Source organism: Chelmon rostratus, chromosome 8, assembly GCF_017976325.1.
Source record: "Chelmon rostratus isolate fCheRos1 chromosome 8, fCheRos1.pri, whole genome shotgun sequence".
NCBI classification, from domain to species: domain Eukaryota; kingdom Metazoa; phylum Chordata; class Actinopteri; order Chaetodontiformes; family Chaetodontidae; genus Chelmon; species Chelmon rostratus.
Genome location: NC_055665.1, coordinates 11386699 through 11409323, shown reverse-complemented (window position 1 = coordinate 11409323; position 22625 = coordinate 11386699). Strand labels below are relative to the sequence as shown.

The 22625-nt window shown below is 44.3% G+C and overlaps 1 protein-coding gene across 2 annotated transcripts; it reads left to right on the top strand.

Moving 5' to 3' along the window:
- Positions 1-7185: 7185 nt before the first annotated feature.
- On the top strand, positions 7186-21769 carry prkcg (protein kinase C, gamma). 2 transcript variants are annotated; one of them, XM_041941958.1, is made up of 16 exons: positions 7186-7427; positions 10818-10849; positions 10960-11042; positions 11990-12101; positions 13371-13499; positions 13613-13769; positions 14166-14367; positions 14882-15079; positions 16998-17171; positions 17470-17561; positions 18020-18082; positions 18257-18395; positions 19549-19629; positions 19821-19928; positions 20623-20763; positions 21608-21769. In XM_041941958.1, exons 1-16 carry the CDS (start codon positions 7186-7188, stop codon positions 21767-21769), a joined length of 2115 nt encoding a protein of 704 aa, XP_041797892.1. The 2 variants fall into 2 exon arrangements, with proteins under 2 accessions (XP_041797892.1, XP_041797893.1); XM_041941959.1 differs by having other exon boundaries at positions 14166-14419; positions 14946-15079.
- Positions 21770-22625: the final 856 nt, after the last annotated feature.

The following is a 22625-nucleotide window of genomic DNA, read 5'->3' as shown; positions in this document are numbered from 1 at the left end:
AACTCATCAGCTTGATCTCTGAAGTTGAAAAAACACCCAAGCACCCTTTCATCTCGTGTGTTGTTTCCTCAGATTCACAGCCAATCTCTCGCTTCCTCCATTTTCAAGAGCCACAATGGGCCACGGCCAGAGACAAATAAGCTAACTGACCCACAGTTTGCACCACACTGTTTGTTTGTGTGTTGTGTGTGTGAGAGAGAGAGAACGGCGGAGAGAGAATATGTGCACAAACGTGTCTTTTGTTTCTGTCGCATGTGTGTTTCTCTGTTTGTATGTTAGCGTGCTTTTTATCATTCCAAGCAGCAGCAGTTGTGACAATCTGTGGTTATCTGAGTAATTGTAATGATAATAAATGTGGAGTATATTTACACAACAATGCAAATACCATTTTTAATGCAAATTTTTCCCCTTAATTTGGTTCACCGGGATCTCTGTGGATGTTTAAGCTATTCCACATACTGAAGCAGCTATTTTCTGTTGTACGCCATTATGCTCATGCTGAACTGGTTCGTATCTTATCAGCCAGCAAAGGAGAATATGACATCAAATACTTTTTAGATAATCAAAAAAGATGTTGATGAGGGGTGTAACTAACAACGATTGTTATCTCTTGATTTGATTAATTTTTTTTGTTCTATAAACATCAGAAGATAGTGAAAAAAATACCCTTCATAGAGCCACAGGAGATGTCTTAAGACGTCTTCAGTTCAGCTCTAATGCCGTGCCTGTTGTGTATAATTTATTTGTATGCCATTTTGGTATTTTGATGCTTAAGGATTTCTTTGTCTCTTTAGTCCTGTTGTCAGAACATAAAGTGGAAAGAATGAATAGCTTTGAGTGCAAACAGTGCTTAAGATAGAGTGGTAACATCAACAGAAACAGGAGTTTGGTGTATGCTGCGGCCAATAGGTTTGAAGCAACATTAGCACCACATCTAGGACACAATAATTATTCACACTACATCCGTGTGTGTGTGTGTGTGTGTGTGTGTGTGTGTGTGTGTGTGTGTATGTGTGCGTACGTGTGTGTGCATGCGTAATGCCACCTACCCAAAGGGAATTCATCCTAGAAAACTGGGATGAAGATTAAGATATCCTCAGACTTTACCTTGTTCTCCCCTTGCCTCATTATCCAGTCGCCCCTCTTACCCTGAATCTCTTGCCCTCCTGCTTTCATCCTTCCCCTTGAGCACATTTTGTTCACAACCTTCTCTACCTCCCTGCAGCAGTAAGAAAGGTTTTGCAGCCTCCAGCTGTGGCTTTGAGTTCTTGTTAGTATTGTGCACATACTGAGAATAGTAATATGTTGCAGCTCACATGCCTGTTTATGATGTGTTGGCTCCGGTCCCAAACTAATTATACTTAAGGCCTGAAACTCAACCTCAGTGGGGAAAAGATCTGACAAACGCAAACATTTTATTTATCTAGATTCAAAAAATAACGAATGGGTAAATAACACCATATTCTGTTATTTAAATATACAGAAACGTACACAAAATCATGAAATATTGATCAGGTGCATGTCTTGTTTTAACCGGCCATAATCAATATTTTAATATTAATAATGGATCACATGACTACTTGTATGTGAAAGGGTCACTCTTATTGATGAACCCACAGAGAATTATCGACTCTGCAGGTCCCATCACCTCCAGGTTTTTAGTGTCTTTCAGCTCAATATTTTGGGTTTTATAGCAGCTTTACTGTTTTGACTCATTCTCGCCGCTGTGGAGATGTGTTTGCAGCAGCCAGCTGTTTTCAGTAAAAAACTGCGTGCTGTGCGCTACCTGCTCAGCACCAAACAACAGACAGACACAATTAACAACTAGTTGGTGAACATGGTGAAGCATTTAGCAGCTAAAGAGCCAAAAATGTTTGTGGAGACAAAATCAGATAAAAGAAAAGTGACTATCAGATTTACATTCATCGGGTGGCCAGAAGCATGGCTCCAAATGAATGTTCCTCCGTCGCTGTTGGATGTGTAATTAAGCAACTGCTTGCTAACATGGGAATATGTCAGTGATGTGTTCAGGGCTCGTTTATGCTGCTTGAAAGTGCCCAAAAAATCAGTTTCTCTCAAAATGAATGGAGAGCAAGCAATATGCTGGGTTATACAAGGAGACAGCAGACTTTTACATTTTCTTCCACACACTGTGCAGTGCATAAAAAAATACAGTTTCAAACCATGAGGCAAGAAATATACCAGAACATAGTAGAAGGTAATGGTACTAAAGAAAATGGGAAAGTATGCAATGGGTTATTGATTCATGGGGCATGACTGGTGTGTTGTATTAAGACTTGTAAAGACATCATAACCAGTGAAAGGCTTTATAAAACAATGTTATATTACTTAATATATGACATGTCTTCCTCAGACCACTCCCCTAAATATTTGTCCCTCCACAGACCAAAATCCTTGACTTTATCCGATAGATTAGCTTTAATTTACGCTGTCTCTCATTTGTCTGCATGGTTTTCCATTTTAGCAGCATTTGTTTGTTGCAATGAGAGGCAGGTCAGCGGTAAAATAAATATGGAGAGCAGGCTTATTTGCCTCAGCACAGAGTTTGTAGGCCATGTTGATGGGCCCCAGTCGCCTGCCAAATGTCTCATCTGACTGGCGTGGCGGTTTGTTGCTCTCTTCCAAAAACACAGCGGACCACTCTTCATTAAAAAAGCAAATAGAAGCACACCCCAACAGAAAGCCAATACAAGCAAACAGAGCCAGTTGGTTCTGAAGAGACAAATTTAACAGGCAGATATGATTACCTCAGACACCACTTCTCCCCTGATTCCACAAACAACAGTTAGGCAAGTCAATTTACCTTAATTTCATTGGAGGAGAAAGCCAGCCAGCCAGCCAGCCAGGTTGAAGCCGGCGCTTGATGCAAGTGAGCGCTCGTTAGACGATAATGGATGCGTGTAATTGGTGAAGTGCTGATTGGTCCCCCAAAAAAGATTCCATCGGAGGAGAATTTTCTGTTTCATTAAGCCATGGTCAGAAATAATAAGATAGCCATCTGTAGACTGAGAGAGGAAAGGGGGAGGGGGGAGGGGTATGGAAAGTGTTCATGTTCAGAAATGGCAGCAGTAATTTCCAGAACTGGCATATACGAGTGATTATTGTAAAGATTATAATAACAGAGAGACAGATTGTCTTTTTTGGGGGGGTGTCTTCTTCATCAATCTTATTTTTCTTTTCTTCTGTTGACATGTGTTTCGCATTGTCTTCACTTCTGTCTGCTCTTAATCACACAGGCTGAATCTATGTGTTTTTCATTTTGCCGCGTGTTTACATCTTCTCGGTTTACAGCCTCGATGTATCATTGGCTGGCTGCACACCAGCAGGCTTTTATGGCCTGGGATCAAACACTGTAAAGCATGCTCCGATAGGCATGCAAACGCACACTGATACAGACACTTTAGAGCCACAAGTGCTTACTCATCACACTGCATGGAGGGGAAGCATTGTGAGCCCTTTATGTGCTTTGTTTTTCAATGCCCTGATTACGGAGGAGTGCATGGTCTACAGCTCATATTTTTGTCCCCCCACCCTCTCTCTCTCTCTCACTATACGAGGACATCTTCCTCATTTATTTGTGACAATAGAACAAGAACATGACTCATCCAAGATAAGACCGATGAAGAGTGTGTGTCTTATGGGCCAGAAAATGAAGACAGTAATGGCAGTTCTATAGAGAAAGGTCTGGTGGCGGCTTGTGTGGAGGAAAAGCCCACTATCATTTCCAATCAGCTGCTAGTTCTGCATGACTAATGCTGAAATGACATATATCATTGTCAGATAGGGCATGTTCGCACAGCTGTTTTTTTTTTTTTTTAAAGCACATGCATAATAATGACAGCCTCCAACACACACACACGCTTGTGCACACTAGCTCACTCTTATCTTGCTGGCTGACACCATTTTGCTCTCTAACAATCTTGCTAATTATAATTGTTAATTAATTCTCTGCCAGTGTCCTCATCAGGAGACTAATAACCTACATTTCCATTAATTAGACCTTCAACCCTTCGCTCCCTCTCTCAGTCTCTCCGTCCCACTCCAATCCACCCCTTCGTCCCCTGCCTGCCTGCATCCCTGCTCCAGCCTGCTGCTCTCTTCTCCCAAGATTGTCCATAGACCACGTGTACGCATGGAGTGTGATTAATTGTGTGTGTGTGTATCTGTGTGTGTGGCCGTGAGTGTGTATTTGTGTGTGTGTACTTGTATTACTCACATTGCGGGGACAAACATTTGTTCACACAGTCACTTAATGAGGGCTCAACTCCCATTTGGGGACAAAAAGCTGATCCCCACAAGCTAAACTGTTGAGTTTTGGGGTTAAAGGGATAGTATGAGATTTTTGGAAATGCAGTTGCTTTCTTGCCGACACTTAGGTGGGAAGATTGATATCATTCTGTAGTCTCTGTGGTAAATATGAAGCTGGAGCCAGTAGCTGGCTAGCTAAGCTTAGCATAAAGACTACAAACAGGGGGCTGCTTCCCCCTGTTTTCCTGGCTCTGTCTGAATGTAAAGTAAGAAAATCGGCCTACTGGCACCCCCAAAAGTCCACTAATTAACACGTTATGGTAGTCCAAGTCTCTGCTGGTTGCCTGGCAACTGGTCCAGGGCTGGCCAAATATTCTGGCACATAGCCCCCCTGAAAAGCGGCAAATTGTTGTTTTTACACTCTGATTTTTGTACAGACCAAACAAACAAAATATAACATGTTAATCTGTGCGCTTCAGAGATGCAGGTTGGCGTTTTTTGTCACCTTCAGACAGAGCCGGGCTAGCTGTTTCCCTCTGATCCCTGTGTTTGTGCTAAGCTAAGCTGATGGCTCCAGCCCCATATACCGGCTACAGACGTGAGCGTGGTGTCAATTTTCTCACCTGACTCTGTACAAGAAAGCAAATAAGTGCAATAAATGTCGAACTATTGCTTTATGATTTGGTTTGTGTCTGATGAATGGATGTAAGTCAATACAGTGTCCTTCTAAGTGACAAACATTTCTGTGTGTGTGTGTGTGTGCGCGCATGTGTGTGCATGCGTACGCCCTTGACGGTATGGGCATTCAATGTACAAACAGCCCCTCTCTCTTGAAAACTACTCTTCCCATCAGGCTTAACTGACCTGGTTTCAGTGCACAGTGGAGCAGTGTTATCATGCCACCACTTGCGCTGATCTCAGAGCAAACTGCAAATGTGTTGAACATACTGTTAACTGCACTGTTGCAGAAAAGATTAACACAGTTGTTTATTCCACAGGCCCTGTTGATCCTTCAGTCATCTGGATCTGCTGCAAAACTCCATGAGTTGTAACTGTTCGTTTCCAGTTTTAGCAATGCTTAACGAGCCTTTTCTTGGACTCTCTACGTCTGAAGCTCTCTGCTCTTTTCTTCCAGACTGGATCCCCTGCCTCTCCTCTCTCCTCTCCCTTTCCTTTCTCCGTCTGGCGCTAGAGGAAGTGAGGGACAGTTGGCGCTTGCTTGTCCATACTGTATTGGTGGTGGCAAAATGGCAGCTTCTGTATCATCCGTCCTCCTTCCTCTACCTCCCTCACCCTCTCCTGAGAGAAGTAACCCAGATTTCAAAATGAATCGCTGCCTAGTCCCCTCAATCTTTCTCCTCTCTCCCTCTCTCTCTCTGTCTCTCTCTCTCCCTCTCTCTCTCTACCTCTTCCTCTCTCTCTCCATCTCTCGTCCTCTTCTTAGTAAAAAGAGAATCAATCTTGGAAAGAGAATACCACCTCTCTATCTCGTCCTCCTCCTCACCCTGCCTCTGGGTTAACGGATACATACCACTTCACTCTTCTATCTTTGGTTCCTAGAAAGCTTGAATCTCTTATAACGTTTGTTGCTTTCTCGCTTTGTTGTAATAGGTTTTTCTTTTTTTTTTCTTTTTTTGGGGGCTGATTCTTTTCTACCACAGCCACGGCACTGCTTCTCTTGGTTTTTCTGTCTTTTCTTCCCGTCTTTCTCTCTCTTTTTTTTGTGAAGCAACCAGCCACAGGTGTGACACCTTAGCCTTTCTTTTGAAGTGAGCCAAACGAAGAGAAGAGCAGGGGGAGAGGAAGAGAAGAAAGCTGTCCTTAAGTCGAGCCCTTTCTCCAAAATCTCCACAAATTCAGGTATTGTGCCTGTATTATCTCCGCATTTGCTTGCACACATTTTTAAAACCTATTTGTCTTCTTATTTTACTAATTTCTGAGCACTCTTTTCCCCACCATTCTCCACTTTCACCCTTCTTGATTGATTTGCTGCTGCTTCTTGCTGAGACACCATCATTTCTTCACGTTTTTTTTTTTTTTCAAACATCGGTTTTTGCTATGGGCTTATTTATTTATTCATTAAATCTCTGTTGGTGTTTCATTTATCATTTAGTAGCATGCAACTCTTGCACCACAACCTCTCCAGCTAATATTTGCCATTTTGCACTTTTTCCAGCACATCTCATTCCCTATAGACATATACATATTATTCTGGTCCAAACTTTACTTCAGAAATGGGACTAATTGCTAATAAGGGCAGGCAGGAAGTCAAGAGAGGATACAGGCTCTAATATTGGAGCAGGTGGTGGGGGTGTTGTTGACATGGCAACAGGAGGTACAGTTGACATGACGAACAGGGGGTGGGTGAGGGGGGGTATTCATTGCTGCCAAGAAGATAGAGATATAAGGGGTACAGAGAGAGGGAGATGTAGGTAGAATGGACGGGCCGTATGTGGGACACACAGTGAGTTTGCACCAATCGTTTAGCGTCTAGAGTCTCTTAAGAGAGTTCTGTCTCCGTGTGTGAATTAACCTTCCTGTCTCCCTCCCTCTCTTTTCTCTCTCACTCTTGTACCTGCTGCTTTCCCTGTGCTCCCTCCGTCTTCCTCGGCACTTCCGGTCCATTCATCCTTTCTCGAGCTTTCTCTCTCCACCACGTCACTCCTTCACCGCTCCCCACCCTACATCCTGTGTGCCATTAATACAACTCCTGTCTCAACCATGACCCATTACACTTTCTATCACCCCCCCACCACCACCCCCCCTCCTGCCCCTCCCTGTCCTTGTGGCCTCCCTCTCCTATGTTCAAGGTCTTTCGCCTGTATATCTCTATACCCTCCGAGTCGTTACTGAAGCTCATCATCCGTTCCCCCTCTGCCTTCCTCTCTGCTCTTCCTGCTGTGTCCTCCAGGCATCATGTCCACCCCGGTCTCCCCTTCCCCCTCCCTCTCTCCGTTGACACTGGCCTCCCCAACATTGGCAACCTCTCCCGGTGCCTCCCCTCTGCCCTCGCCCCTCTCCCCTCCACCCAGGGTGCCCGTGTTCCAGAGGAAGGGAGCGCTCAAACACAAGAGGATTGTCGAGGTGAAAGACCATCAGTTCACGGCCCGCTTCTTCAAGCAGCCCACCTTCTGCAGCCACTGCACTGACTTCATCTGGTACACACACACACACACGCTGCTCATTTACACAGAAAGCAACCCAGCAGTTCATAAGCCGCCTCCTCAGGCATCCCACTACTCCATCAGACTCTGACTTCCTTTGCACTTTTTCTCTTTTCCACCGGATCCAGCTGCTTGCTGGAGAAACAGCCTACACTGTGTAGCCACCACACTGACCTGATCTGATGACATAACCTCACCTCCACATTGTAGCCCACACGATACTGGAGTTACTTTAGGAACTCCATGTGCACGCACAGACACATGCAGACACACATAGAGAGATAAACAGATACAGTTGCACACGCAATTAGGACGCAGTTTTTTCTTTGGTATGAATGCTTGCACACAGAGTTAGACCAAACACACAGCAAACACACACAGGCAGCAGTGTAGGAGGAATTATTCAGACCTTAAAATGGAACTCTTGTGATTTAGTATGTCACTTCCATAAAGCTTGGGGGCTCACAGGGGACAGATTAAAACAAGAAGGGTCAAAATTGTCAGACTTTTAGTCTGTAGTATGTGTTGAACTCCAAAAATACTGGACCCTGCAATTCCCATGATGCCAGTCAGTAGGGACTCACATTAGGTCTGCCATCCCGCCATCAATTGGGTTATTTGTCAAACTTTGGAAGCTCCTCCAGAGCCACGAAAAGCCACATTATGGAACTCTTTTCTCAAGCTGGGTACTTGTAGTACTCCTCATAATGAGTAAACAGAACTTCATGCGTAAAATCGGTGGAGTGTGCTTTAGTGCAAACACCACAACATAAAAAAAGGCTTCATCAGAAAGTATCAGCAAGTCCCGCATTCAAAAGTGCTACAGATTTTACTGCTCCGAGCAGTCAAATAAATACTGGTAGGAGCAGCACTAATTCTGAAATGTTTTCTGTTTTGCGGTGTTAGATTTTTAATGTTGAACACAAGTCGTGTTTTAATTGTTGTAGTTGCTCCAGTGAGCCCTAGAGCTACAGTAAGTATTTATAAACTGCTCGAGTTTACACTCATCGATGTCCAGTGAAGACCACGAATCTCCAAATCTGGGGATTTAGAATTTTTCATATAAACTGAAGGATTTCCTGTTCCTGCATGGGTTTAGGAAATTCTCCTGCTTCTTCCATTTGATAATGATAGGATAAATCATGACACAAAGTTGAAAGTTAACATGCATCGCTTCAAGGCTGAAAACTGGGGGCCGCCTTTCTTCCTGATGAAATGTGGACGTTTTGGAGATACATGGTTTTCACAGGGCAGGGATGATATGGGTTTGTTTGTTTGTTTGTTTGTTTGTTTTTTGCAAATATTAACCTGCAAAGTCTTCACAGGTGAATGCAGTGTAAACAAAATATAACAGGAAAAGAAAAAAACAGTCGAGCAAAGTATCAGTGCCTCAAAACTGTACATTACTTGGGTAAATGTGTTTTTAATGTCTCTGCCTCTGACAAGCAGGCACACAGATACTCATATAAGAAATGTGTCTTGCACACAGACGACCATGCAGTGAGTGTGTTCCTCCGTGCGAAGCCATGGCAGTGTGTGCAAGCCGTTGTGTGGCTGTGTGCTTGTGTCTTTGGACATATGGTGGGGGTGTATGTCGGATGCAGGGCGGTGCATGTGCCAGCAGCCTCTGGGTAGCTTTCAGGACATTTCTCCAACTGGCTGCTGCCTTGGCAGCGGCAGCAGCACTTAGCTGAGGGTGAAAACTCTTTTCCTTCACACAGGATGTCAACCTGGATGTTGAAGCCTCCAGGGGGATTAGTAGATTAATTAATGACTAAGAAAAGATAGTCCTAATTTTGAAATGTAAATATCTTGTTTATTAAGTCAGGCTCTAAAAGGAAATGGGTTGTACCTTCTATGGCTCCTTCAGTTATCAATGGGGTGAAATTATCTCTGAAGCGACACTGGTGTTGCAGTTCAGTCTTATGTGTGGTTGGAGTCAGTAACCTGTTGTTTTTAAGGGTCATACATTAACGGTTAAAATCCCTGAATAAGGCTGTACAATGGTTTATCTCAGGCAGACAGAAGGACAGATCCAACAGGCCTTTTCACAGCAGACATTTTGGCTTGTCATTGTACGAAAAGTACAAGTGTTACAAATAACACCAAAGATGGTTCTGTTGTATTCAGCTGTCCCAGTAAGCTGTGACAGTGTGACCGTGAGCCAGCTCTCACAACACCAGGACCCTGAAACTAGGCAGCTAAATGGAATTCAACCATCATTGATTTTCATTTCCATTAAAGGCAGAATGCGTGGGATATTATTTTGCAGTGATCGGGACATTTCTTGATGTAAACCCTTGGGCAGTGGGTGTGTAGCCTCCAGCAATTATCAGCGCGTGGGGTGTAAGGGCGAGACGTAGCGACCAGGTGCCAGATCATAAGCATCCATTCAAGAGGAAGTTACGAGCGGGTGAGGAGGGACCACCTTTGAATGTCGCGTTTACAAACCACAACTGATCCTACTCATTCTGCCTTTACTTTGTAATCAATACTTTGATGCTTTTGAGCGTTATGGTGCATTTTACAGTGTTTTTCTTGTGTTTTTTCATGGTGCCTTTAATGGCATGTGTTGCTAAGGTGTTTCAGTGCATCATTAAATTTAACATGCAGTGAATTCCCTGTGATTTCTGGCTAGCAAGCAACACTGTGGATTCTCTCCAAATCCTAACTTGGCTCTCTAATGCTCTCTGCTGGTCGAAAAGCAGAACTGGCCTCATGCGCTCAGTGCTCCAGACAGAGACTTCTGTTGAATGCTGATCAAGGATCAGATTACCCTCTGCAGCCCCATCTTTAATTATTACTCAGCCAGCTGGTGAACTGATTTTAGATCAGTGATTATGGTCAGTTTCCTGTGAACCCCTGGGCCGCTCCAGTATGATTGTGGAGGAGCTTTCGGCGGTGTCCCGTTTGTCTTTCCTTTCTAAACCTCCTAATCAAAACTTGATTCACAGCAGGCAAGCCGCTGAGTGGACTCTTTAGTCAATCAATGGCTTTAATTATTCAATTAAAGCTCTAAGGAGATGCTGGAAACTAGCCAACACCGCAGTTCTGTAAACAGAAGAATAGCGTTTGTGTGACAATAATTGACACAGCTCTACTTGACCTGGACGGCAGCTTAGAAAGGAAACTTCAAACTTCACACATAATGACTTTGAAGTTGGTAGCCTCAAACACAGCCAGTGGTGAGAATTTGTTCTCAACTTGAGCCTGCACGTCTGTTGGTCTTAATAAAGGATGGAATAATGCAACAGCCCTATCTCTCTCTTGGCAGCATTATCTTTACTCTTCTGGCTGCAAAACAGTCTAAGAAGCAAAATATTTCACCTTAAAGAGTAGGGAAGATTGTATTCTTGTCTTAATCCATGTGCCTTTTTTACTCAGGGGCATCGGCAAACAGGGATTCCAATGTCAAGGTAAAGATAAACCCAGTGTTATTGCTTTTTTCTGCAGTATTTAATCTTCCCAGATGATTTTGTCAGTGTGAATCATTTTTGAGGATTTTTTTCTCTGTGTTTTCTTCCAGTTTGCAGTTTTGTGGTCCACAAAAGATGTCACGAGTTTGTGACCTTCACTTGTCCTGGCTCTGTGACAGGCCCCAAGCCAGATGTGAGCAGATGTGTCAGCGTATCCATGACAGCGCTTTCACTTTCACCTCCCTCTTACTTTCTTGTTTTCCATTGCTGTCGAGACTTACCGCATCGCTATCATCATATTTAGCCATGCGCTCATTGCCAGTAACACGTGTGCATGACTCATCTGTCAATCCATACATCCTTCGCATCGCACAGCCTCACATCCTCATCTGTGACGTCTGCACTCATGTCATGTCATCCTACAAGGCCTCGGAGATGCAGGGAGTTGGAGATAGAGAATGGGGGAGATACAGGTGGAGGGTGGAAGGGACTGATAAGAGGGAGAATTAGAGGGGGGAGAGAGTAACAGACTGCTCTGTCTTCCTCTCTGTGGCATTTTGAGGATTTCAGGGAGATTTGTCTTTCCTTCACTTTTTTTTTGGCCAGCCAAATAAACTGCCTCAGAAATAAGGTCAAGGGGAATGTGTGTGTGTGTGTGTGTGTGTGTGTGTGTGTGTGTGTGTGTGTGTGAGAGAGAGAGAGAGAGAGAGAGAGAAAGGATAAGAGAGTGAAAGGAACACACACAGAGGGAAAAAGGAGGTGTTTTTAAATCGCGACTCAGAGGGACGAGGGAGGGAAAACAGTTTGGGAGAGGTGGTGTGTGGAGAGTGGTGGCGCTGGGGTCTGATGAGCTGAAGAGAGATAAAAATGATTCATCCCTCTCTGCACAGTATACACACACACACATACACACTCACACACAGCCTTGCCTGCATGCACTCTCATTTATATGTCTTCTCCCAGCGGAGAAATCTAATTGGCTTGTGCATGAATACCCCACTCAACATCTCTCCACTAATCATACTCTGCATGAATGTGTGTAAATGTGTGTGTGTTCACAGTTTATTCCATGGTCACTCTGTGTGTGTGTGTGTGTGTACGCGCTAGTCCTCACTGCAGATTGTTTCTGTTGGATTTCAGGACCTGAAGAGTCGACACACATTTAAGGTCCAGACTTACTCCAGTCCCACCTTCTGCGACCACTGCGGCTCGTTGCTGTACGGCCTCATACACCAGGGCATGAAATGTTCCAGTGAGTCTCACCACATGCAGCAGTGTGATAAATCTGTGCACTTGCATTAGTCATGTTGTGGGGATAAAAATCAGTTCACATTACTGGGACTCGTCTCCCAGCTGGGGAACAAAAGCTGCATGTTCCTGACAAAATTAGTTATAGTTAAGAAATAGTCCAGTACATAACTCCCTTAAAGCCACAAACTGTTGTTTTTACACTTCAGCTTTTGTACACACTAAAGAAATTAGATGTAGCGCGTTAATTAGTGAACCTAAGAGATTAATTTTGTCGCCTTCAGACAGAGGCAGGATAGCTGTTTGCCCCTGTTTCCAGTCTTAATGCTAAGATAAGCTGGTTGTAGACTTACAGTACATACAGGTAAGACTTGACAGCTGAATTAATCATCTTATCTTCCTAATTTTCATTCCGATAGAATGAGCCCTTTATATTGAGCGAGGGAGTGGGTCCTCTTCCAGGGTAACCACCATGTTGCATCACCATGTTTCTACAGCAACCCAGAATGGACAAACCAAACTCTGGGCCTGAACTGATCCTTTTGCATTTTTTTCATATTTTTAGCAGGCAGCGACCTCTGCCGCTGAAAAATGAAGCCAACGTAGAAGTGCCATAAGCTGCAGTTCCTTGAATGGCCACTTGAGGCTGGCTCCAAAACCGAGTCAATCCCCATTGACATCCATATTGAAATATCTAATTTTACATCAGAAACATGTTTACGGTCTGGAACAAAAAAAAGTGTTTTGTCTCTATAGCCAATTTGCACATTTCCCTTGTTTTAATTACATTAAGGCTTCTAGTTATGCATAGTTATGGGCACAGCCACCTTGAGTCGCGGCTAGCTGCTAGGTTTCAGCAACCAGGCGTCATTCGGCCCACCTCAGCTCCACCCACACTCCACCTCTTTGCCCATTTTTGGATTTTTGGATCAGCCAAGAGTTTGGTGGAGTGAGGCACAGCCAAGATGGCAACAGAGCTACTGTCACTGAGCTTCACAATGGCTCTTCAGAAACCTATAGGTCCATGTTTTATTCAGTCTATGGTTTTTGGCAGCCACTTAAGGGGAGGTTGAGGCAAAGGTATTTATTTGGTTGCAACCTGCAAACTTAATTCCACACATTGGACCTGCAATGTTTAGGTTTGGTCCTGGGCATGCACCCTAACCCATTAACCAATTTTTAAAAAACTTTTTATCATGTCTGAACGTCAGTTTTTATCTCTTTTGGCATTTGTGCATGTGTTTGTTCATAATGTGTATGTTTGCACTGTGAGGTTGTGACATGAACGTCCATCGGCGGTGTGAGACCAGTGTTCCCAGTCTCTGTGGCCAAGACCACACAGAGAAGAGAGGGAGGATCCACCTGACTATCAGAGGAGAGTCGGAGGATGTCTTTGTCACAGGTGAGAGGACCTGCTGGATCATAGGAAGTGAAGCTTTAAAACAAAAAGGAGAAGTTTGCTTGTAATGAAGCATTTCTCTCTCTGTACTTTCTATTATTCGACTTTCTCTCCAGTGCGGGAGGCTCGCAACCTGATGCCCATGGATCCAAACGGCCTGTCAGACCCATATGTTAAACTGAAATTGATTCCAGACCCCAAGAGCCACAGCAAACAGAAGACCAAGACCATCCGCTCAACACTCAATCCCGTCTGGAATGAGAGTTTCACCTTGTGAGTCCTCAAGAACTTTAATCCAAGGTTGAAAAATTTAAAAGGGTCTGGGACAAAATGTGCTTTAGATAAAAATAAAATATCCCAGAAATTGAAATTACAGAGTCGTAAAAAGGACCCTGAAACACAGAGAATAGAGAATAGAATATAAGGTTGATGGTCCTTGAATATATGCTGCAGTGTTCACCCTTTACTACCTTTATGTGTGCATTTTTCTGATATTGAGGAGAACCGAGCTGTTAGAACTTTGCCTCGGAAACCTGGGAAATTCATCATGAAATTAAAAAACAAACATAAAACAACAGTTTCCCTCTGTGTCTTTGTGCATTGTTGTGTTGCTTACACAGCCAGCGAACTCTCCCCAGTGACTTTGAGTTTTGGTATTCGTCTCTCCAGCTCAGTGCGCGGTCACCAGTGGGACAGGCGACTGTCTGTGGAGGTGTGGGACTGGGACCGCACGTCCAGGAACGACTTCATGGGAGCGCTGTCATTCGGAGTGAGTGAGATCTTCAGGCGTCCCATCAGCGGCTGGTTCAAACTGCTGGCCCAAGATGAGGGAGAGTACTACAACATCCCTGTGCCCGACCCGGACCTGCAGGTAGGGAATTTTCTCAAGTACGGACAAATAAAGCCATCAGTTGATCCTCGTGGTGAGCAAAAAGCAGCAGTGGAGATATTTATACCTGTTTTCACCCCAGTGGAGTTTTTTTTTTTACCATGCTAATGACCATTTATCCCAGGGCCTTGGCATAGCCCTTATCAGCTTATAATTGCCTACACCTAATAAACAACAGCTGCCACTGCTCACCCTGGGTCAGGAGCTTGAACTGTCCCTCGCCTTACAATTCTATTTGAGGAAACACAGAAGATTTATGCCTGGTGTTGTTGCTAAATAATTAGATAATAAATTATATAGAGTCCCCTCCCTTCCCTGTTCCCTCTGTCTCCACCAGAGTGCAGGATTGTTCTGCCTGACTGTAATCCAAAACTAGGGGTAGGAAGGAGTTTGGTTCATTTGGTGTTCAGGTTTTGTGTGCGTTTGTGTGTGTGTGTGTGTGTGCTGGACTGCATCCAGCCATTCATCTTTCAATCCTCCCACTACAATTCTCCAGGAGCCTCAGCCAGACGTCTCGACACCCTCTCTGCCTCAAGCGATGCCTCTCTCGCTGTCTGAAGGGTTCCCCGTGGCCCTGTCCCCGACCCCTGTACCATCCTGTCCTCCTGTCCACACCCCAGGCCCTGCCAAAGTCAAAGTGGGCATCCACGACTTCAACTTCCTCATGGTGCTGGGCAAAGGCAGCTTTGGCAAGGTAAACACAGCAGCCACTGAGAGCAAATGTCATCTTTTCGACACACAATCAGCACCTCTGATCCAACAGCTGTGATATCAAAGAGGCCTTTCATTCTTAAAACAACAAAGATTATTCCTGGCTTGAAATCGTTTCTTCTATTGATGGAGTTGACCTTCAAGTGGCATTTCATACAGCAGCTCCTGGCCAGAGTAAGGCAGAATTTCTATGGGAAAAAAAACCTCTTTTTTTACTAACATGCTCATTGTCTCTCCTACCACTGTCAAATGACTCATTTAACCCTTAGCTTCTTCTTTAGTCTTGTCAGCAGTCGTGAGCTCAGGCTGGCTGGCTTCCTACATGGCACACAGGCAGACAAACCTCCTGGAGGTGTTCATTTCAAGGGAGCCTCTGCTCTCCATTTTCTCTTTAATTCCCCAGTAGATGAGGCATAATGAAGAGAATAGAGTTTTGAGTCCTTCTTCCTCCTCTGAAATCCCCCTGTGCTGTTTCATAACTGTCAGAGGAGAGTCTACAGAGGACGGGAGAAATAGACTCGACTTACGTAAGATGTGAGAAAAAAAAAAAGCACGACCCAAGGAAGGAGAGACAGACCCCGGGGCTGCTGAGTGAGGGGAAGTGAGAAAGAGACAGACAGGTCAGAGAGAAAGAGGGAAGGATTATTGTGCTGTGGAAAGTGACAAAATGACCGAGAGGAAATGGTATAACGAGAGCGGAACACGAGGAAAAACTACATGTGCATGTGACTGTTTAGTAAGATCTGTAATATTCTGAAGGGTGATGAGTCCCATTTTTATGTGAGACCACAGGGAAGAGCGGGAGAAACGATCATAGAGGACGGCAGGATTTTTCTCAGTGACTGGCAGTTCATCAATAGCACACACACACACACACACACACACACACACACACACATACAGCTTCCTTCACAAGCAGCAGCTTTGTGTAGTCCCATTGATTTCAAAAGAATGAAACCGTGTAATTTTCTGTACTATTCACCACTATTTGAAAATAAAATGAGCTCCTTCGGTGACCATCACAGCGCAGTGCTGCAGCTTGGCCAGACGGTTTTAAACAGTGTTGTTGTCAGCACTTTCCGGTGCTCTTGACCATATCTTTCCCGTGAACCACAGTGAAAACCTGGGTCACACGGCTCTCATTGTGGAAAATTACTGCATCATTAGAGCAACCCGCTAGCAGCCAATTTCACAGAGTGCGAAAATAGCCGCTGAATGCGTTTTTAATGCCTGATAAAAACACGAGAGCCGCTCCGGCTTTTTCATTTATGACATTAACGTGTCTTGAAATCTGCAGGCGTAGAGCAGCTTTAATTAAACATTGCCTCAGTTATTTCACCATGTCGGTGCAAATGTGCACAGCGCTGAACTTTTTTCTGCATCTGTCTGTATAAAGTGATAACTTTTCTTTTTCTCTCCTGCACTGTTTTACTTTCTTCCAACTACATGCAGTTTTCAGTGCTGGGCACTTGGTATGTTGCACAAAAATCAACAAAATATTGCAAATGTGCCTCAAAAGCACATCATGTTATTAATTGAACTAGTTTTCTCCCAACTAGAGCGCCTTGTCACTCATAACACAATGACCTAAAAAATGTTCAGTACTGGCAGCATTACAGTACATGTATAATTCTAGCTAGAGTTGGAAATGAAGCTTGGATGGAATGAAAAAAAGACAGTGCTGTTCTGTTTACTGTGAGGAATTTTCAAAAAGGGAATTTTGGAATTTAAAAATGCTTTTTGAGTAGCTGTACTTGTCTTCATGTAGGTGTACTGTTGTCTGCAAATAAACATTGTGTTTATTTGTGGACTTCATGCAGACATGCAGCAGCTCCCTTTAAAAGTCTTGGGATTTTGTTGTTGTTACAGTAACGTTCCCTCCTCTCTCTGTGTCTGCGCAGGTGCTACTGGCGGAGGAGCGAGGCAGCGAGCGTCTGTTCGCCGTGAAGGTGCTGAAGAAAGACGTCCTCTTCCAGGACGAGGACACGGAGAGCGCCCTGGTGGAGAGGAGGGTTCTGGCGCTCTCCTCTCGCCCTCACTTCCTCACATCACTCTACTGCGCCTTCCAGACTGAGGTGTGTGTAGGTCTGCGTGTGCAGAAGGTGCAGTGCGTCCTAAATGAACCACGGAACTTTTATTAAATTGTCCATAAACCTGCGTGACATTTTGGCTGCATTTTCCTCCCGGGAGCTGTTTCAGCCCAGGTCGGCTGAGAATTTCGATTAATAAATTAAATAATTAGCTTGCTTTCTTTAACAAGGTCTTTGGTCCTGGAGGAGAGGTTTTAACAGATTGCTTTTTAATTTGGACAAGAGGTGATTATGTACGGAGAGTGTGTATATGTGTGTGTGTCTCCATGTGTCGCTTCTGCAGGACCGTCTGTATTACGTGATGGAATACGTCAACGGAGGAGACCTGATGTTTCACATTCAGATAGTTGGAAAGTTCAAAGAGCCTCATGCAGCGTGCGTAGTCAAAAAGCTCCTTTCTTTTACCTTTAATCACAGTTCTCATCTCCAGCCTCTCATTTCCTGCCTTTCTTTTTTTCTGTTCCTTTACATACGCACTCATCTCTTAGCTTTGTTCATTACACCTGGTGACTCATAAAAAGTCATCAACTCAAGTACCAGCCCTCTTCTCTTTCCTCCATCTTTCTCCTCCTACTAATCTCATCTTTTCATCTACATTTTCCCTCCCCTCTGGCTGTTCATCTAATCAATAATCTTTGATCAATCATCTAAAACTAATTCTTATCCTGTTGCTCATTTCCAGCTCTCTTTCTTCATCTTCCTGCCTTTCATCTATTTGGTTGCCCTCCCTTTCATCACCCTCTTGAGCTTCACTCCCTCACTCCTCGCTGAAAACCTTGGGCCAATTTTATGAAAGATAAAGCAACCATAGTGAGTCTTCTCTCTCCCTCCAGGTTTTATGCAGCAGAGATAGCGGTCGGCCTCTTCTTCCTCCACAGCAAAGGCATCATCTACAGGTAGAGAAGTGGGCTGCTTGTCTAACACGGCCTGGTTTGGCGCTGTCACTGCTCTGCAGTGCAGCACACAGCCTTGACACAGATTTATCATGTCTTTTGTAGCTAATGACTGTTGTAAAGATGTTATCTATCAAAATGATTCATACCTGTGTGATCAATCTCCTCCTTTCTCAGGGATCTAAAGCTGGATAATGTGCTGCTTGACAGCGAGGGCCACATAAAGATAGCTGACTTCGGGATGTGCAGGGAGGGCATGTTCCAGGGCGACACAACACGCACCTTCTGCGGCACCCCTGACTACATCGCCCCAGAGGTACGCCGACCCCTGCTCTCACTTCGCGGTCTAGACTAACTCCTGAACTTCCCTTATTTGTTCCTCAGATCCCTCATTTCCCCTCGTCTCACCCCTGTCTTCCCCTCTTCGTTTGCTTGACCTGTTTTGCACCGCTGTGAGACAGCGGGCTGCTTCGCTGCAGCTGCTCTCATCCTCCCCGTCCTCTCTGACCTTGTCAGCATTTTTGAATAATTAACTTCATATAATTCAATTAGCGGTGGTGTGTGCGTGTGCAACGTAGAAATGGCGATCGTCCTTCAGAAACCTTGTAATGCCAGTTTTGCCTTTCTCTTGCTGTGATCAACAAGAGTAACTGAACTCCCCTGAGAGGCACACAAACCAGTGCAAACTAACTGCAGAATCATTTCATCGATGATGATGCACATTTCAGCCTGAAAAGAGCTGAGGTGGCTTTGCTTTTCTCCCTTTTGAAATGCAAAATATCCATATATAAATATATAACGGTATGCTGTGTAATGTTTACCTTACAAATTTTTTGAAATATGTATGCGTGCATTTCGGTCTTAAGTCATCATAAACAAAATAAATTCAGAGAGAGACTGAAGGTGATACGCAGCTTGTTTGGTTTGTGGACAGACAGACGGGGAGAGAACGCGGAGATGTGACTGTTGTGCACGTCTTTGATATTGTAAACCTTGCTATGGAACCCCTGGGTATTGACTCTCTTATGTAAACACCCATTGATTCTCCCGCATCTGCCATTTTGGAAGAGATACAATATATTTCCCCAGGGGCTGGGAATTGTTCCCTTGTGCCCCCAACACACACACACACGCGCACGCACACACACACACACACACACGCACGCACGCACGCACGCACACACACACACAAACTAACTCCGGGGAAACAAACACACAAATCCAAAGTCATGTGCTGATTATTTCTGAGCTCATTCATACATTTACCCTTCCTAATGCCGTGCTTTCCCTTTTCGTCCCTCCCTCTGCTTTTCACGCCGGCTGTGTCTGATAGCTGCACATCATCCGAGAGAGCAGCCGACCGCCACAACTGCACTTTCCCTCACTCTCCCTGTCTTCTCTCTACTTCCTGTCTCTGCACTGCCATTCTTCTCCTTTATCTCCTCTCCTTTTCTCTCCATCCTTTCCAGATTGTGGCATATCAGCCCTATGATAAAGCAGTAGACTGGTGGTCCTATGGCGTTCTGATGTATGAAATGCTGGCAGGACAGGTAACACTCAGCTTAATCCTGACAATAGGCCCGTGTGCACAGACACTTAAGCCTCCAGTACTTGTTCTTTGTAATCACTTCAAAAGACTTTCAAAGGAACTTTAATTTCAATATATTTGCTTTCAATTTGCTCTCGGGGCCTCGCGGTTACTCTCTACTCTTTTTCTCCTCTCTCTATCTTTTTCTTGCAGCCACCATTTGATGGTATTGACGAGGAGGAGCTGTTTCAGTCCATCATGGAGCAGAGTGTCTCATACCCGAAAAGTCTCTCTCGTGAAGCTGTCGCTATCTGCAAGGGAGTTAGTCACCCCTCATTTTCTTCCCACTCGTATAACATTTAGCACACAGACAATTAAGATAATTGTAAATCAGAAAAATGAAAGGAAATTACACTGTATTACATTTCTGAAACATATTAAAATAATATTTAAAAATACAGCAAAGCTTAACTGACTTCATGAAGTCAGTTGCCAAGAAATACTCCCACACATAAACCTCCTTAAAACCACGAATAGTCATTTTTACACTTTGGTTTTTGTAGGATTGAACAAACAAGATGTAACATGTTCATTAGTGGGCTTTATTACATCTTTTTTTTTATCGTTGGGCAGAGCTGGGCTAGCTGCTTCCCTATTTCTAACAGGTTTTGGTTGTAGCTTTATAGTTAGTATACAAGCGTGAGAGTGGTGTTGATCTTCTCATCTAACTGTCAGCAAAACAGTGAATAAGTCTTGGCCCTTGTTCCAAAAATGTTGAACTTTTCCTTTAAAATGCACCCACAGTCAATATGGATGCATGTGTCAATTATGGAAAACTAGTTAAATTACATGCTATTGCTTTGAGTGATACTTGAAAATACAGCAAAGCTTACCATGCACATTGTTGACAGCTGTAACAAAAGCAGAACATTAGGAGAAATCGTTCAACTGTATCATGTATGTTTTTCTTCTCTTTTTTGTACCTCTCCCCTCCTCTTCCTCACTCTTACTCCAGCTCCTGACGAAGCACCCGGCCAAGCGTCTCGGTGCGGGAGAGGAAGCAGAGAGAGAGATCAGGGAACATCCGTTCTTCCGCTGGATTGACTGGGACCGTCTGGAGAGACTGGAGATCCAGCCGCCCTTCAAGCCCAGAACTGTCAGTTGAACAGATGGACTTCAGACTCTATAGACTTGTTTTCTTTCTGTCTGTCTGTCTTTCTTTCATCGTTCTGTCTTTCTTGCCACTCTCCTCTCTACTCCCCCTCTCTTCCATTCTCTTTCCCTCTGTCTCTCTGAGGACACTTTTAGGGAATTGAAGCTGTCACTTTCTTCCATCTGTCTCTGCTCTCTCAGGCTCCCACGCTCTCCCTCATTTCCCTGCATGTTTCCTCTCTCAGCTGTCCACGTCGCGTTGGCCATTTCATCCCCTCTTCCTTCTCTCTGTTCAAATGGCCCTGTCCCTCCCTCCCTCTCCCTCATTCCCCTCTCTTTTCTCTCTCATCACCTCCGCTGGTTCCTAGTGATGGGCTTTAAACGCTCAGGAACAGACAATCCAGTCATAATAGACAGAGACCCTCTGACCTTGGGGTCCTGCCTGCTCCTCCCATATGCAAATATATGTCATCATTAGCCTTCCCCGCGCTAGTCTGTGGCCCCGCTGGCTAATGGTGAGGTGTGCCTTGAGTATGCTAAGGGGTTAGAGGCCAGGCCCATTAGCCAAATGAGATTCATATCATCCAGCAGAGCGGCTGTCGTATGCAGGAGCAGGAAAAGAGACGTGAGCAGCTTTCCTCCAACAGTAGGTGTGGTAGTGAGCTCCTTAGAGAGAAAAGGAGGGTGTGGGTGAGAGAAAGGTACGGAGGTGGTGTGTTTTTATAATCTGTCTTTTCTTATGTTGTGTCTTTTTTCAGAAGAACAATGACGGCCTGCATTCAATCAGTATTAACCACAAACATGTGAGAATATGCGTTTAATCTCCTCTTCTTCTTCTTCTTCATCAGGGTGGGAAAAAGGGCGAAAACTTCGACAAGTTCTTCACAGCGGCTCCGTCAGCGCTCACTCCCTCTGACCCGGATATACTAGCAGCAATGAACCAGGAAGACTTCCAGGGCTTCTCCTTCCTAAACCCAGACTTTGCCCCCTCGCCACTCACTGCTGTTTGAAAATGGCTCCCAGACCTGCTCCAACAGCCCCTCCAAGTGTTTCCAAACTACCCTTAATAGTAGTTTTATAACAGAATTTGAACATGAGCCGTATATAGCCGTATTAAAGACACCTCTCATAACCAGTTTTCTGACGTTTACATGAAAATGCCAAGACACCTTTATATTCATGCACTGTCTTTGATGTATTTTACCTTGATAGTCACAGAATATGTTGCAGCGATGCAAACAAAGCCAGTGTTCTACTGTAGATGTCCACCTTAGACTTTTTTTTGTAAGACATCCCGTAACTTGATATAAGAGTGCTGTAGTATGAACCTGATAAATGAATCCCTTTGCATGCAATGTTTTTAGAATGAATTGCTTTGACACTCTACTTTTCTATAGCTTAGATTATCCAAAAAAAATATACCTGTGTAACGTTACAAAACTTTTTTTTTCTTTCCCATGACTTTGATTAGAATCATCTTGTGTTGTGAGAAGGAAACAGTTACATTTGCAAGTCAGGTGTTTTCCTCAGACAGTTACACATGTCACACACTAAGCAAATTAAGTCACGTTTTAATAATTTTGCAGTTCATACACATGGATAAAAATGTTTCTTAGCAGGTATATTCCGGAGCCGTTTATACACACTACAGTAATTCAGCATCAGAGGCACTATAATGTATCTATCTCTCACTCTGTTTGTGTGTGTGAGCGCTTGACGCAGTCTGAGCGAGTGGAGAGAGCTCGGTCAGGTTCCTCTGGCCCAGCCCGACCTCTCGGTTTAACGTCACACCAGTGACCTCATGTGACCCACTGAGATGCTGAAACAACGCAGCAGGCACAGTCAATGTGACAGTTAATGCCGGCT

Coding starts and splice junctions, on each gene's coding strand:
- prkcg (XM_041941958.1), top strand. CDS start 7,186: ATGTCCACCCCGGTCTCCCCTTCCCCCTCCCTCTCTCCGTTGACACTG. Junction 17,172..17,469: donor ACTGCGCCTTCCAGACTGAG/GTGTGTGTAGGT, acceptor TCGCTTCTGCAG/GACCGTCTGTATTACGTGAT. Junction 19,630..19,820: donor ATGAAATGCTGGCAGGACAG/GTAACACTCAGC, acceptor TTTTTCTTGCAG/CCACCATTTGATGGTATTGA.